The sequence below is a fragment of the Peromyscus eremicus genome, chromosome 2 (assembly GCF_949786415.1).
Source record: "Peromyscus eremicus chromosome 2, PerEre_H2_v1, whole genome shotgun sequence".
In the NCBI taxonomy this organism is placed as follows: Eukaryota; Metazoa; Chordata; class Mammalia; order Rodentia; family Cricetidae; genus Peromyscus; species Peromyscus eremicus.
The window spans coordinates 20,611,067-20,626,274 of NC_081417.1; the positions used below are offsets into that span (position 1 = coordinate 20,611,067).

Below are 15,208 nucleotides of genomic sequence, written 5' to 3' on the forward strand. Positions count from 1 at the left end.
AAGCTAGTATTCACCAACATTTAATCTTTTCGTGGGATTATTCATTTCGCTTCAGAAACATTTCATACCACTACACTGTCTGTGCTTGGAAAAGAAAGTTAAATATTATTCCCAGAAATTAATATGGAATACTGTTTATATCTTCCCAGCAATGGCAATATTAATGCCTGCTGTCCAATGAGCTATCCTTCTTTCTCTAATGAACTTCATATCAAAGAGTATATAGTGAGAACTTTGGAGATGGATTGAAAAGCACTTGTATACTTCATACAAGACTGATTGAAAGCAATTCTTTGCCTCATACAGTGACAGAGAAGGTATTTAGAAAGGTAATAAACATTAAAAATATAAGAATTTGAAACACTGAAACTACTGTCACTCATACACTACATCTCTATTCATAAAGCCTAGCATAATTCTAAGTAATTTCAAAATAATAAAAATTATGGCCATCTTAAATAATGTAAGATTTCATTTTCACAACAATTTTAGACCAATGAATCTTGAACAGCACAGTTTCTGCTGTTGGGAATATTGTGTTTAGTGTGGCACATTTGCAGATCTGATGATCCAGAATCATTTTTGATTCCTGATGGAGGAACTTTGGTTTAATGGTTTGAACTACCATTCACCCTGTCTGGTTCTATGTATTTGGCTGGTATATGATGTCATATGTCTATATCTACAATATTATACAAGTACTTTCAGTGCCCTAAAAATCCCATGTCCTACCAATTTATTCATCTCTCTTCCCTCCAAAACCCTGGCAATTACTTATTTTGTTATTATCAATGTGAGCATGGATTTTTATGTATGGCCGTTTAGTTGTAGTCTGGCTTAATGTCTTTTCCAACTCACTTCTCCTTACTGAGATGCATCTAAGGATTCTTCACGTCTTTTTTGTGACTTGATAGCTCATTTGTTTTTATTACTCAATACTAACCCATTGTAACGATATCACAGTTTACTCAGTTAGCCATCTACTGAAACCATCTCAGTTGTTTTCAGGGATTCTCAGGAATGTGGGTAGTATAAACATTTTTGTGCAAGTTTTTTGTGTGCATATAAATTTCTAGATAATTTGAATGAGTACCAAGGAGAGTGATTGTTTATTGTATATTAAAACTGGGGTGAGCTCTTTATAAAACTGCCAATATAACTTTTCTTATTGGCTCGATGTTCCATTTTGAATCATCACCAGTGGTACCTGAAAACTGTGTTTGCCTATAATCTCTCTGACTTTAGGATTAAGGGTTTGAAACTGTAGCTGATTTGACAGCATTCCTTAGTTAGGGTTACTGTTGCTGTGATGAAACACCAAAAGCAACTTGAGGAGGAAAGGATTTATTTGGCTTACATATCCTTAGTCATAGTCCATTGAGGGAAGTGAAGAATAGGAACACAAATCTAGTGGGGATCTGGATGCAGACGCTGACACAGAGGACACAGGAGTGTGCTTACTGGCTTGTTCCTTCTGCCTTCTTCAGGCTGCTTTCTTATAGAACTCAGGCCTAACAGCTCAGGGTTGGCACCAAGGACAATGGGCTGGGCCTTCCCATAGAAATTGCTAATGAAGAACATGCCTAACAGGCTTCCTTACAGCTAGATCTTAGGAGGCATTTTCTTATTTGAGAGTCTCTCTTACTAAATGTATCTGGCTTGTTTTATGGCTTTTGTTAGGTGGCCATAAAACTAGCTAGGACACAGATGCAGAATTTTCATTGTTCATGGAGATGGAGATAATGTACTTAGATGGTTTCTTTAGTGAAATATAATGTTCAGCATCATCTGCACTTGTATACTCTCAAAATAACTACTTTGGTGAAATCCTCAGATTTTCTGATTAATAGCTAGATGGCTTTCTTGCTTAAGAGACATCATTTCTTCAGTAAGCCTTTAATCAGTGGTGTCTTCAACATCTTCTCTTGTTTTGTGGCCTACACTTCCATTGTCTTTGTGATTGGTTTTAGAGCAGTTGTTTTAATTCTAATAATGTCCAACTAATTTCCTTCCTTTGTTGTTATATGTAGTGTCTAAAAATATACTATCATGGCTTGCTGTAGTGAGATGCCTGGGCTCTGGCGGTGAAATACTGACCTGGCTGTTATTGTGTATTTATCCTGAGTGAGACTGGTGCCTAGTCCAATTGTCATTAGAAACTTCATCTAGCAGCTGGTTGAAACAAATGCAGAGACCCACAGTCAAACATTGGGCCAAGCTCATGGAATCCTGCTGAAGAGTGTGTGTGTGGGGGGGGGGGGGAGATTTGAGGAGTCAGAAGAGTCCAAGGACATCAGACAAAAACCGATAGAATCAACTAACCTGGGCTCATGGGAGCTCAAAGAGACTGAACTGACAACAGTGAGCCTTCATGGGACTCACCTAGTCCCTCTGCATATATGTGACAGTTACGTGGCTTGGTCTTTTTATGGGACTCCTAAGTGTGAAAGCAGGGACTGTCTTTGACTCTTTTGCTGGCTTTTAGGACTCTATTCCTCATACTGGGTTGCTTTGCCCATAGTTAATACAAGGGGAGGTAATTGAGTCTTACTGCAACTTGATATGCCATGTTCTATAGCTATCCTTGGGAGGCCTGCCCTTTCCTAAATAGAGTTTGAGGAGTAGATGATGGGGAGTGAAGGCAGAGGGAAGGTGGGGAAGGACTAGGAAGAGGAGGGAGGGAAAACTGCTGTTGAGATGTCAAGTAAATAAATAAATAAGAAAAATATACCATCAAAACCAAGGACATGTATATGATCCTTTGACTTATTTTCTAGTCATTCAGTATTGTTTCACTACCTCCTGAGTGCTGGAATTACAGGAGTGCAACACAGTGCATGTTTATAAAGTAATGATTAACAAACCCAGGGCTTCCTCCATGCTAGCTAAAAACACCCAATTGAGCTACATCCCCCACTCTACTTTCAATAACTTTTGAAACAATATGTAAGATGTGCACATTAACTACAACTGTATTCACTCATGTAAATGCATATGTGTGTGTGTATGTGTGTGTGTCTGTGTGTGTCTGTGTGTGTATGTGTGTGTGTGTGTATGTGTGTGTGTGTGTATGTGTGTGTGTGTATGTGTGTGTGTGTGTGTGTGTGTGTATGTGTGGATGTGTGTGTGTGTGGATGTGTGGATGTATGTGTGTGTGTACCCTATCTCCCCAGCAATACTGCTGAGAAGATCTGCATTGTTCAGACTATATTCCTTTCACTCATTTGTCTTAGATCAGAAGTTGACTTGTGTGCATTGGTCACTCTCTGGGCTTATTCTTCACTTTCGTTCCTGATATATCTGATCTAATCAATATCATACTATCTCAATTACTAACTTTAAAGTTACTGTAATATCTAGTGGTTTCAGTTGCCTGCATATGTTTTTGAGTATCATGTTGATTATGTTGAGTTTCATAAACTTCAACATCAACATCAAAATCCATCTGTTCGTATCTATAAAATAATTGAATATGATTTTGATTAATAATGCATTATGTCTACTGATCAAGTAACAAAGAACTAAAACCTTAACATATTGAGTTTTCCTATCCATAAACATGACTACTTTACTACTTATTTGTATTTTACTGTGTCAGAATTTTCTACTTTTTCTCATATAGATGGTATATATATATATATATATATATATATATACGAAATAGTATATACAAAAAGAGTAATTCATTAGCATTTCATTTTATTGCAGGCTTAAATATTGTTTTCACATACTTTGTTTGCTTTGCGGTATCTAAGAAAGAAGTATATTCCTTCTCTAATAATTTTCCTTTCTTTATGTAGATCTGAATTTCTGATCTTATCTCTGAAGAAGTCTTAAATTTCTTGTCAGAAAAGCCTACTGACAAGAATTTCTTAGTTTTTCTTTGAACAAGTTATTTTTTCTACTTCACTTTTGAATGCTAATTTCACTGGATGCTGATTTCTAGGTTGGTAGTTTTATTATTTATTATCTGAACACTTTAAACATTCTTACTGCTTTCTTCTTGCATTTTTTAAAAAGAGAACTCTAATTATAATTATTTGCTTTGCTCCTCTACAGATATGGTTCTGGTATGGTTGGGGTTGCTCCTTCATGTGCTCTGAGTTTCATGGATCAGTAATTTGGTTTCTGTTGTTAATGTTGAAACATTCGTAGGCATTATTACAGCTGCTCTTCTTCCTTTAAGTGTAATCTTTACATCTATTTCCCCAGAGTTCCTGGATTATCTATTCTGGATTTCATCTTTTTTTTGCTTTACCTTGCAGTTGAGGAAGTTCCTGTGGTATTTTAGAAATCAGTGATTCTTTCCTTGGCCATAATGAGAATATCAAAGGTAGTCTTCATTTGTTTCATGTGCAGTTTTATATCTGCCCTGCCCTTTACTTCATTTCTTACAGTTTCTGTTACATGGGTAAAGCATACACACACACACACACACACACACACACACACACACACACACACACACAAACACACACACACACACACCTTATAATTTTTGTTAGCTACATTTCTATTAAGATTCTAACATATTGGTGAGTTATTTTGAATAACTGGTTTGATAATTCCAGAGTTTCAGCTGTTTCTGAATGTTTTTATGTGGCTGGCTTTTTCTATTTTGACTGTATGTTCTCCAATATGGAGATCATGCAATAACAAAGTTCTTGACTAGAGACTATGTGAGACAAAATAAACAGCCAGGAAGTTATCTATAAGCCCAGAAAACAATGAATAATTATTGATAATCTATGTCAGAGAAGGCCTTTCACTCACATGAATAATTTAAGCCTCCCCAAACCGTAATCATCTTGAGAAAAGAGTATTACAATGTTTCTCTATCTTAATTCAATTCCAAGGCATTTATCTTTGTTCTTACCTCCAATATCAAAGGTGTAACTGCAGTCTAACTTTGAAAAAAATTTACCACCATAAGAAAAATTAAAGTAGCAACCTTCCTATGTGTTATTATCATGAAATTAACTGGCACAGTACATAATGATGGTAAGAGTAGAAATCCTAAGTCTTCATAGCTAATAATGCCAGGTCACCCATTTTGATACCAGTGCCAATTATTCTGATAAATAAAAACTATACACATTTTGCTTTAATCAGTTTAAGGTTGTCTTGTTTGGGGTATGATTTTTAGATTAAAGTTCCAAATATTATCAGAAAGAAAATTAAAAAACGTGGTGCGATTCTTCATAAAATAGCCAGATAAACACTTGGGCAAATAAAATCCATTTTTAAATGATTGTTCTCTTTGTCTATAAAAGGAAATATGCAAGTAATGATTTTTCAGTTAAATCAGCGCCATTACAGTTGTCAAAAATGTTAGTATTCCTCTTTTTATAATACTGCCCTTTCATATGGCTAACATTTAGTTATTTGTGCATTACATATTAAAAGTTTAAGGCTACCCACTTTATTTTGCTATCATGACACCATGATCTCTCAGTGCCACTGTTATCTCATTTATCAGGTAATATAAATGGTGATTAAGAAGTGCATCCTTCAGTGATATCTTGTTTTCTGAGTCTCCTGTATTAATCTCCCAACATGGATCTGAAATACACATGTATGGTTGATATTTATTCATAAATAATATCACATATAGCATGGTGAAGCTTATTTTTGCAAGCGCCTCTGTGTGTGGCTTCTAAAAACAGTGACATTTTTCAAGTTTTAGCATGTACAATCCGTGTTAGTTTATATTGTCTGTACTGTTTTCTTCCTCTCATAGCCTGTAATAACTCACCTAAAAGTCATACTAACATAACGACACTTCTTTTCATCATTTAAGGTTACCGTTTACTTAAAATAAAATTCATTTCTCCATTATACGTTGAATTACTAATCTCCACTCACAGTTCTCTCATAATATACAGTAAAACATGTTCTCTATGTCTCCAATACCGTCAATCTTAGCATGTTCCTGTCGATCCTCTGTGTGAGTTAGTGACATAATTTTTCCTATCATTATTCCCCTCTTACACATTTTCTATAAGGGGTAGTCATATTTGTAATGGAAATACAATTAGAGAGCGTCTATGCTTACACCTTTCTAGAATCTTCCTTCTATAGAATATTATCTCCCTGTCAGTCCTCTCTCATTTCATGACCTTCTTTTTTATGTTCATTTTATAACACCTCACTCCAGCTCTCTTTTTTAAATGGACAAATTTAGTTTGGCCTCCTACTGACTGTTACTTTGTCTAGACACTAAATGATAAGTGTCTTTGGTCCATCCTGTCAATAAAGCAACATTTAGCATCTTTCGTTTGCCTACTCACTCAGTTGTCACCGTAGATTATCACTGTTTTTGCTCTTTAAATTTCCTATGTCTTGTTACAAAAGTATACAAGCTCTCTTGGAGTATAGTCTAGCATCTAGATAAGTACTGTTCTGCAGTAAATCCTTGCAAATCCCATGCCGTTAGCACTTTTGCAGTCCCACAGTGTATAAAGAGGATAAATGACTACTAGTAATTTAATTTGCAAAAAAATAAGAATGATGCCTTCACTTGGCATGCATCTCTTCTGCCTCACGATGGGAAATGAGTTCTATCTAACAAGCTGCAAAGACCTTGATGCCTCCAAGTAGATACTTCCTCTTTCTCAAAATAAAATGTAGGACACTCTGCTGAATGAAGGATAAGACTAGCGCAAACTGAAAAGCAACCATCCCTGAGCAGGCAGAAAGCAGTTGCTTCTATCCATCCTTCCTCTGGTGTTAAGTTTAGTTGTGTGTGGACCCTCAAAATTGCATCCTGTCTCTACTGGCACCACCTGATCCATTGTTCCACCATCTCCCATCTGGGGTTTGCAAAAGTCCTTAAAATCTTCCATTTCCACATTTTCTCTGCTGCAGGATACACTCCTCATTGTGGCTCGATTCATTTATTCATGGCAGAAGTCCAATGTCATTCCTAATGCTCTGTTTGCTGTTCCTACACTCAAAACAATATATAAAAAGTGAAGGGGAGGGCACTGACAAAAATATAATATTTAATAATTATGAGCAAAATAAGCATACAAATGGTTTAATGCTATGTAGAAAAAAGTTTCTGTCAACAGTAAATGCTAGAGATTTGTTCTAAAAGTTCAGCACTCAGCTCAGTTCTGAGAAGAATTAAGAAAATTGAAAACAAAATGAATAAAACCCTCTGATTCTACCTTTCACACTGCTCCAACTACACCAGCTACTTTGTGGCTCTTGGAATCTGCTGGAAAATCTCCACTTCATGGCCTTTTACCACCTCTGGCTTCCTGGATCATTCCTTGCCTCCAACCCTGTGCTGCTTGTTGGTATTTAGTCCTTTTATATAGAATAAATAATATTCAGCAGCATTCTAAACTGTAAATAAGGTATGGACTATATGTTATAAAAAAAGGAAAGCTTAATTTTAGATGTATGGTGTATATGGACTCCAAGACAATGGACTCTCAAGAGTGTTTAGGAAAAAGCTCGTCAGAAGATTTCCTTTAAACTATATAAATTGTAACATTTTTGTAAAGTAGGTATTAATATTCATCTCCATGTATTGTTGATGGGATTAAATAAGGCATATTAAGTGTTTGTCACACTCTAAATGCACAAATAAGGTCATTATTGTTATTATAGCATTTGTAATGATTACATGCAATTTACTTGTATATAATCAGAATGTTACTTTTCTATTAGAAAGTCCAAATGTTTTTAGTATTGAGAAATAGATCTGAAAAATAAAAATAAATTTTAGTCCTATATAAGGAACGTCATTCAGCTTAGATGCCATAACTTGGCTACATCACTATCATTGTAAATTGCAGCTCTCCCAGTTATCTTTGATGTCTGTATAGCAAGCTATATTACATTGAACATCACAGCATTTTTTTAATCAAAGGTTTCACTTGGTGTAATCTTCTGTGCAGAGTATTACTAACTGAAAGGATTTGAAACTATGAACCTTATAGTATCCATCTATTAATTAAAAATGCATAGAGTGTATTCTGCACCATAAAATTATATATATGTATTAGTTTCATTTATACTGTATTTTAAAGAAATTATCAGGAAATCATATATATATATATATTATTAGTGTTAAATGAATCAAAAACAGTAATTTTGCTTCATCAATTTATATTAATGTTAGACCAGGGTGAAACTTAAAATGTCAAGGTAACATTTTTATTTTTTCCTGCTTTGATTTAAATTCACAAAATTTGTAAATCTTTGTTGTAAGTTGCTATTTTATTTAGTTTTGTTTTGTTTACTGGAAAGACTTAGTTAAGAATATCAGAGCAGAATATCAGGGACCACAATAACTGGACCTTTGTTTTAAAAACAATAAATAAGACTTGCTTCATGCTGAGTTGGTGCTAATAGATCTCAGCCTAAAGATATTATTTGATTGGGTAATTACAGTGATATACCTCTGCAATGATGGAAATAAAATGGAAATTGGGGTTTTTATTTCAGCTCTAAGCTGCTGCACCTGCTTGAACACTTGGCAAACTGATTGATCTATCATCCTACCTCCCACTAGCATCCTACATAGACCTTCTCCCTAATAGCCTTGGCACACGAATGCTCCCTTGATGATAATGAAATAACCCAGTGTAATGAACAGTGTCTATAAAGTCAATAAACATGAATAAATTCTATTTCTGTATGATACAGCCATTTTCTCTGATAATTCTGAACTAAAAAAGTGAAAAAAATTGCAATAATTCAAATTACATACAAGAAGACACACTGATCATTATCTTTTCCCACTTTCAGTATAAAGAACGTAACTCCAAAAGTTGGAGACCCTGAGACCAGGAGAGCAATCCGCCGTGCCTTTGATGTGTGGCAGAATGTAACTCCACTAACATTTGAAGAAGTTCCCTACAGTGAACTAGAAAATGGCAAACGTGATGTGGATATAACCATCATTTTTGCATCTGGTTTTCATGGAGACAGTTCCCCCTTTGATGGGGAGGGAGGATTTTTGGCACATGCCTATTTCCCTGGACCAGGAATTGGAGGAGATACTCATTTTGATTCTGATGAGCCATGGACACTGGGAAATCCCAATCATGATGGTAAGTGCATCATTTCTTGTCAAGATTAATGATCCCCCTTTTATTTTAGAATGCTTAAATAATTTTCTAATTTATAAACTTAAGGTAGAGAGTCCATATATTACTTGTAAAATTATAAAAGCAGTGTTGAAGGCTTTTTTATATTTTAGGGAAATAATCGATCAGAATTATTACATTGTATACATATGTATGTGTTCTTTGAAGGAATGGGTATAAGTGCAAACACTGATTACATTGTTTTTGTAAATCATTACTTCTTAAAATAATTTATAGCTTATCACTAAAGTCATGAGATTTCATCATATACACCTTATTCCATTTTTCCATATGAAATATACTTTGACATATACAGTGTACTGCACTGTATATTTTATATTATGTTCAGTGCTATTATCACCATCACCCTTCTTATTTATGCCCTTTTCTCCTTCTCCTTTGTCTTTCATCTATTTCAATTGGATAGGACATGACTACGTGTTTAATTATCTTAATACTATCTATATTGCCTCATAAGCAAATGTCTTGCATTTTTTTTTTAAACCCATCTGTCAGTTGTTTTATTGCTATCATTATGTTCTGATACACAACAGCAGTGTAAGAGCTGGAAAATCCAAGTATGAGTTACTGTTGTTAAATGTAGGAATTCCCTTGTATAAAAATGTGTATTTTATAGATTATGTTTTTAAAAAATCAGTTTTGTCAGACCTAAGAATCCTGTGACCCCTTAGGAGTCAAAGCCTTCATTCCTACAATCCACACCTAAATAATTTCCCTCCTCACTTTTGTCAATGGTGTCCTACTACAATGTGTTTTACTTTGATGGCAACTAATCAGCTAATAAAACTCTTAATCCCTCTTTGATGAGTTAATCCTAGTCATGGAATTAAGTTTGGTTAGTTCACAAGAACGTTTAGCTGAAGGGATTTTGTTAATTACCTTGCTCTTTTAGGATACATAGAGGTTAGTAAGGTCATGAATAGTGTAAATTTGGTAAGGCTAAATGTGAAACTAACCATCAGTTTCATAGGACAAATTAATCTACATGTTTTCCACAATAAAATTGTGATACTAACTCGATCTTTGGAGTTAATAGTTCTGCATTTTATAATATTAAATTAGGCTTGCATTATTACTAAGTTTTCTCAAGCTAATGAGAGAATGTCATAGAATGTTTTATAGAGGAATAAAAAACCAAAACTTTATAGTCAAACAGATTTATGTTTAAATGTTGGTTAACTAATCATTGTTTCAAATAGCCTGCAACAAATTTGTTTTAATCTGTATTGTGTAATTTATGTAGTAGGCTATGAACCCTGGAAGTAGAAGTGTTTTCAATGTAGGCTGTGTGTAGAATATATTTAACTTTTTTATAACATTCCATTACTAATACTAAAACATTGGCAGACGTAGTTGAATGTTGACAGTTGCATTTATTTAGCTTTGTGGCCTCATAAATTTAAATTATCTAAATATTGCATAAATATTATATCTTTCAGTCTGTCTATATTTTCTCTTAAATTACTATAATCCTCAATAAAAGCAGTACTAAACTTTAGTTCTCTGCTCCACTAGGTAGCCGACAGAACATTTATAAATAAACAAGTTTACTGACAAAAACAAATGAGGATTTGATTATGTAGGAAAGGAAAATGTTTATACTAATTTGAGTGGGACCAGTACTATGAATGCTTATGTGTTTCATTTGATTTAAAAAGTTTTCCAAGAAATGTGTCAGTGAAAAAAAAATCTCAAATGTAACATGACCAAATACTTACAGCTAGTTCAAGACATGTTTGACCAAATGTTTTTAAGAATACAACCTACTTTTCTTAATTTATACTGTGGATTGTAACTTAAAGTGTAATTAAAATATTCTTTTGATGTAAGCATCCAGCTGCAATCTTAAACAATCTGATATCTGGTCATTCATTTTGAGAAAAATATATTTACCAGTCAAGTAAGAATTTTTTGCTCTGGGAAGAATCTTGAAGGAAAAATTGTGCAAACTAACAGTGTTTCAGAATTGCCAGGGATTAAGGGCATGTTAATTGGCAGTTGAAAATATAATTCCATAACGATTTACCGCTTAATTGAAATTCAGAGTCTTAAGCGGCCAGAGCAAACAGCTAGGTGGTGTCAGTCTGAAGTATTGATCGTTTATTACAAGAGCAGCCTCTAGCTTTGCTAGTGGGATTGGTGGATGTGAGAAGCATTCATGCAGTGTTACATCCTAGGTCCTAACAGCCCATAAGACTGTCATTTTGTAGCACAGATAACACAAGGCACAATTCTGACATCTTCATTGACAAACTTTGTCTGTGCTTTAATCTAGTTCTTGAATGCCCAGGCTTACTTCCCTGGGTTGTTTTCTCCCTCACTCACAGATCTCAAGCAGCTAGAGAATATGCTGCTTGGTTTTGCGGCAAACATATGCAAATGAAGAGCCTCTTGATAAGTGCCTTGCTCATTTTCCACAGCATATTGCTCCGCTAATGAAGGCAATTTGAATTCTGTCTACCTGAAAAGAGATAAACACTGTCACAGGTCCAGTCGCCATAGACCATTGTTGCCTACTTTCTTATCAATTTGCTTATTGTCATGATGTCTTTTAAAAACACAAGCTAATGATTATTAATAGAATTACACAATAATTTTGTTAAAACATAAAAGGACATTTACATATGCATGCATCTTTAGTAAAACATTGCCATTTTCAAATTTATATTGAATTTTCATTAGTGAAAAAGCTGAGTATGGGCATAGTAATTCAAAACAAAAAATATTTAGCTAGACAAGATTTTTTTTTTTTTTTTTTTTGGTTTTTCGAGACAGGGTTTTTATGTGTAGTTTTGGAGCCTGTCCTGGATCTTGCTCTGTAGACCAGGCTGGCCTCGAACTCACAGAGATCCACCTGGCTCTGCCTCCCGAGTGCTGGGATAAAGGTGTGCGCCACTACTACCCAGCTTGACAAGATTTTTTTTAAGTATTTATGGCCTCAGAGTGAGAAAATTTAACTCTAGCAGAATATTAAAATCTATTTTGAATAATATCAACATATTCTTTTCTAAGCTATGGTGTAATAATAAAAGTTTAGGTGGCGTTGTCTGTTTTAAAACAAACATTATACCAATTTCTTCTGAATAAGAAGTATCTAGTACAATAAGATTTCATATCAGTCACCTACAACAGGAAAATAACCATGCCTATAAAACTGTATATAAGCTTGTTATAGAAAATTATCTAGAAACTGTCAGAATTTCATTATGAACTAAGTTACAATTCTATTAACACGAAAGTGCATTGCAAAGGTCGAGGAGGAAATACTTGTCTGGAATTAAGAAGCCGTGAGATTGATGTCCATCACCGTGTGTGTGTGTGTGTGTGTGTGTGTGTGTGTGTGTGTGTGTGTTGCAGAAACAGTTTTTTGTTTGTAAGTTCATTCTCTAGTGTAAAGAGGCATGCATCAAGATGATCAGCGCTGTCTAACAAACATGGAGGGGAAATGATGGTAATAATTTCATTGGAAACCAAACCTATTAAATCTATCTTTATTAAATATGAACTTAGTGACTTCTACCTCTAGGCTAGGCCTGCTTTCTCATGAGTTTATCTTCTTTTATGAGTATACCTATGTGGATATCTTTGTGATATAATCTTCATATGGACCACAGAGAATCAATGAGGAATGGTATAATGGGTCACAGAGACACAGGTTTCTTTCCTGAGGCAAACCAAGACTTTAAATCTCCTTGTTCTGTCTCCCAGCCTTTCTGTTCACCTTGCAGGTACTGCTGCTGCAAAGTGATTCTCAGGAGACTGTAAGCTTTTCACTCTGACCTTTGATCAAGAACAGTTTCAGTTGACAAGTGAGCATTTGCAAAGATGCTTATCGGTCAATCCATAGTCTGTGTGATTATTATCTATGTTGTCTATCCTTAGGGTCAATGGATATGAAAAATAGTTGCTGTGACTATGTGGTAAAGGACCTTGATCAGTCCTTAACACAGGAGTACTTACTGAGTTGTTAAATTTAAAATTAATTTACTAACACATATGTTTTTTAACATGTTTTACTAAAAAAAAAGAGAGACTTTCTTTCAAAGTAATTAGGCATCGCATTCAAGAAAGGCATTGTCTTTTTTTTTACAAAAGTCTCTTCTTCCTTCCTAGAATGAAATTCATTTTATCATGTTTATTTCATTTTACTAAACTCATAATAAAGTTTGATACTCTTTTGAGTTTCTCAAAACCATTAAATTACTGTTGCATTATATGATTATCATGCTAAATTGAATTGGTTCTTTATTTTTAGATATTCATACAAATCAGAATAGCAGATGAACTGAAATAATTATATTGGAAAATTTTTAATTCCTGTCAACATTAAAGGATATAGGAATGGATCTTGAACATTAATGCAGGCAAGATGGTAATCCATAATTGAGGCAGATAAAACTGAAAAGTCCATGACTAAACAAAGAATTTTACATTGTGTTTGTGAAATAAGACACAGGTGCTCTGTCAAACTTTTCATCAGAGATAGAGACACACAGAGGCTCAGGCACCATCAATATATCTTCCAAAGTTGACATGGATGCCGTCATTCATTCATGCCACAGTCGGGAAAGATACATTTTTTCGTGAGGAGCTTTCCATATCATATCTATAAGTGACATAGTTAATGTTTCTGTGCAAGTTCCATGAACTACAATTCAATCCCAGAGCCTTGGTATTAGAGAGCATTTCAGAAAACTCATATGTTCAGAAACTGATCTTTAATGACCTATGCACAGAAGAGTTGCTTTTTTAGATACATTCTGATTCTCTGGCTAAGTTGCTTAATTACAATAAACCTTCATTTAAATACCTTCATTTAAATACTGTCATTTTAACAAATAATTTGCTTCCATTAAATCCCTTATGAAAACCTCCTTCAGGTTTATCTTTCCATGGGATCCTTATCCTTAACTCTAGATGATCATCAAGAAAAGAAAGTACTTCTCCAATTTAGCCATGTTTGATGACTAAAGTAACAGTGTCTTTGGTGCAATAACTTAATAGTTTTCTTATAGAGAAAAGACCAAGGCTGGATGTGTAGTTTCTTTGAACACACTTGCCTAGCAAACATAAGGCTCTGGATTTGTTCCCCAACACTGCTAAAAATTCAAAAATGCAAACAAATTTCTACCATAGTCTTGATCATTACTTTCACAACATTATAAATCTTATGCACTTCAGTTTTAGTAAATCATTTTATGTTTAAGCAGAATAAAACAGTCCCCCAATTTTTCTCATTCTGATATGTAATCCTCTTCTTCATTTGACATTAAAATTTTCATTGCCATAACTTCCTTCCTCACCAATCTGCTGATCAGGTATCAGGAAAGTAACAGAAAATAGACCTTGTTTTAATCTACAAAGAGACTGTATTCTTGCCTCTGATTTGATACATCAGATAGAGATTGTCAGACGAAGCAGACAGTTCAGTCAGTAAAGCTCTTATCTTGAAAGCATAAGCAGAAACTACCAGCTCTGGGAATGTAGAGATATTTGGATCATTGGTTGTCCCTTGCTAGTCAGCCTAACCTACCTGCCATGTTCCAAGCCGGTGAGATACCTTCACTCAAAAGTTAGATATATGGCTGAAACTAGAAATATAGCTTAGCTGATAAATGTGCTTACCACCAGGCCAATGTACTCAAATTTGAAATTCAGGATTCACACACTAGAAAGAAAGAACAAACTCCCAACAATTGTCCTCTACCTCCACAAACGTCCTATGTTATGCATCACACATGCATATCGACATAAAGTAAACAAATTAAATATAATATAAAAACTATAAAAGGAAAGAGTTTTACTTCTGAGAAATAACACCCAAGGGCGTCTACTTGCATCCAAACACATGAGCATACATGTACCTCTGTACCTGCATATACATGTGCACCCTTATCAATAATGTTTATATACACCTGTACACCACACACACACATACATATATGTATGTATATATATATACACAAACACATATGCATTCAAACATACACACACATATATATATACATACACATATGTATTCAGACATACACACACACACATATATATATATACAAACACATATGCATTCAGACATACACACA

At 34.4% G+C, this 15,208-nt stretch overlaps 1 protein-coding gene across 1 annotated transcript in view; it reads left to right on the forward strand.

Moving 5' to 3' along the window:
• Positions 1–15,208, forward strand: part of Mmp16 (matrix metallopeptidase 16) — a 137,315-nt gene that overhangs the window by 17,321 nt on the left and 104,786 nt on the right. Inside the window, exon 5 of the mRNA XM_059255607.1 lies at positions 8,764–9,068. Coding sequence (XP_059111590.1) covers positions 8,764–9,068 — 305 coding nt within the window. The remainder of the gene's footprint in view (positions 1–8,763; positions 9,069–15,208) is intronic.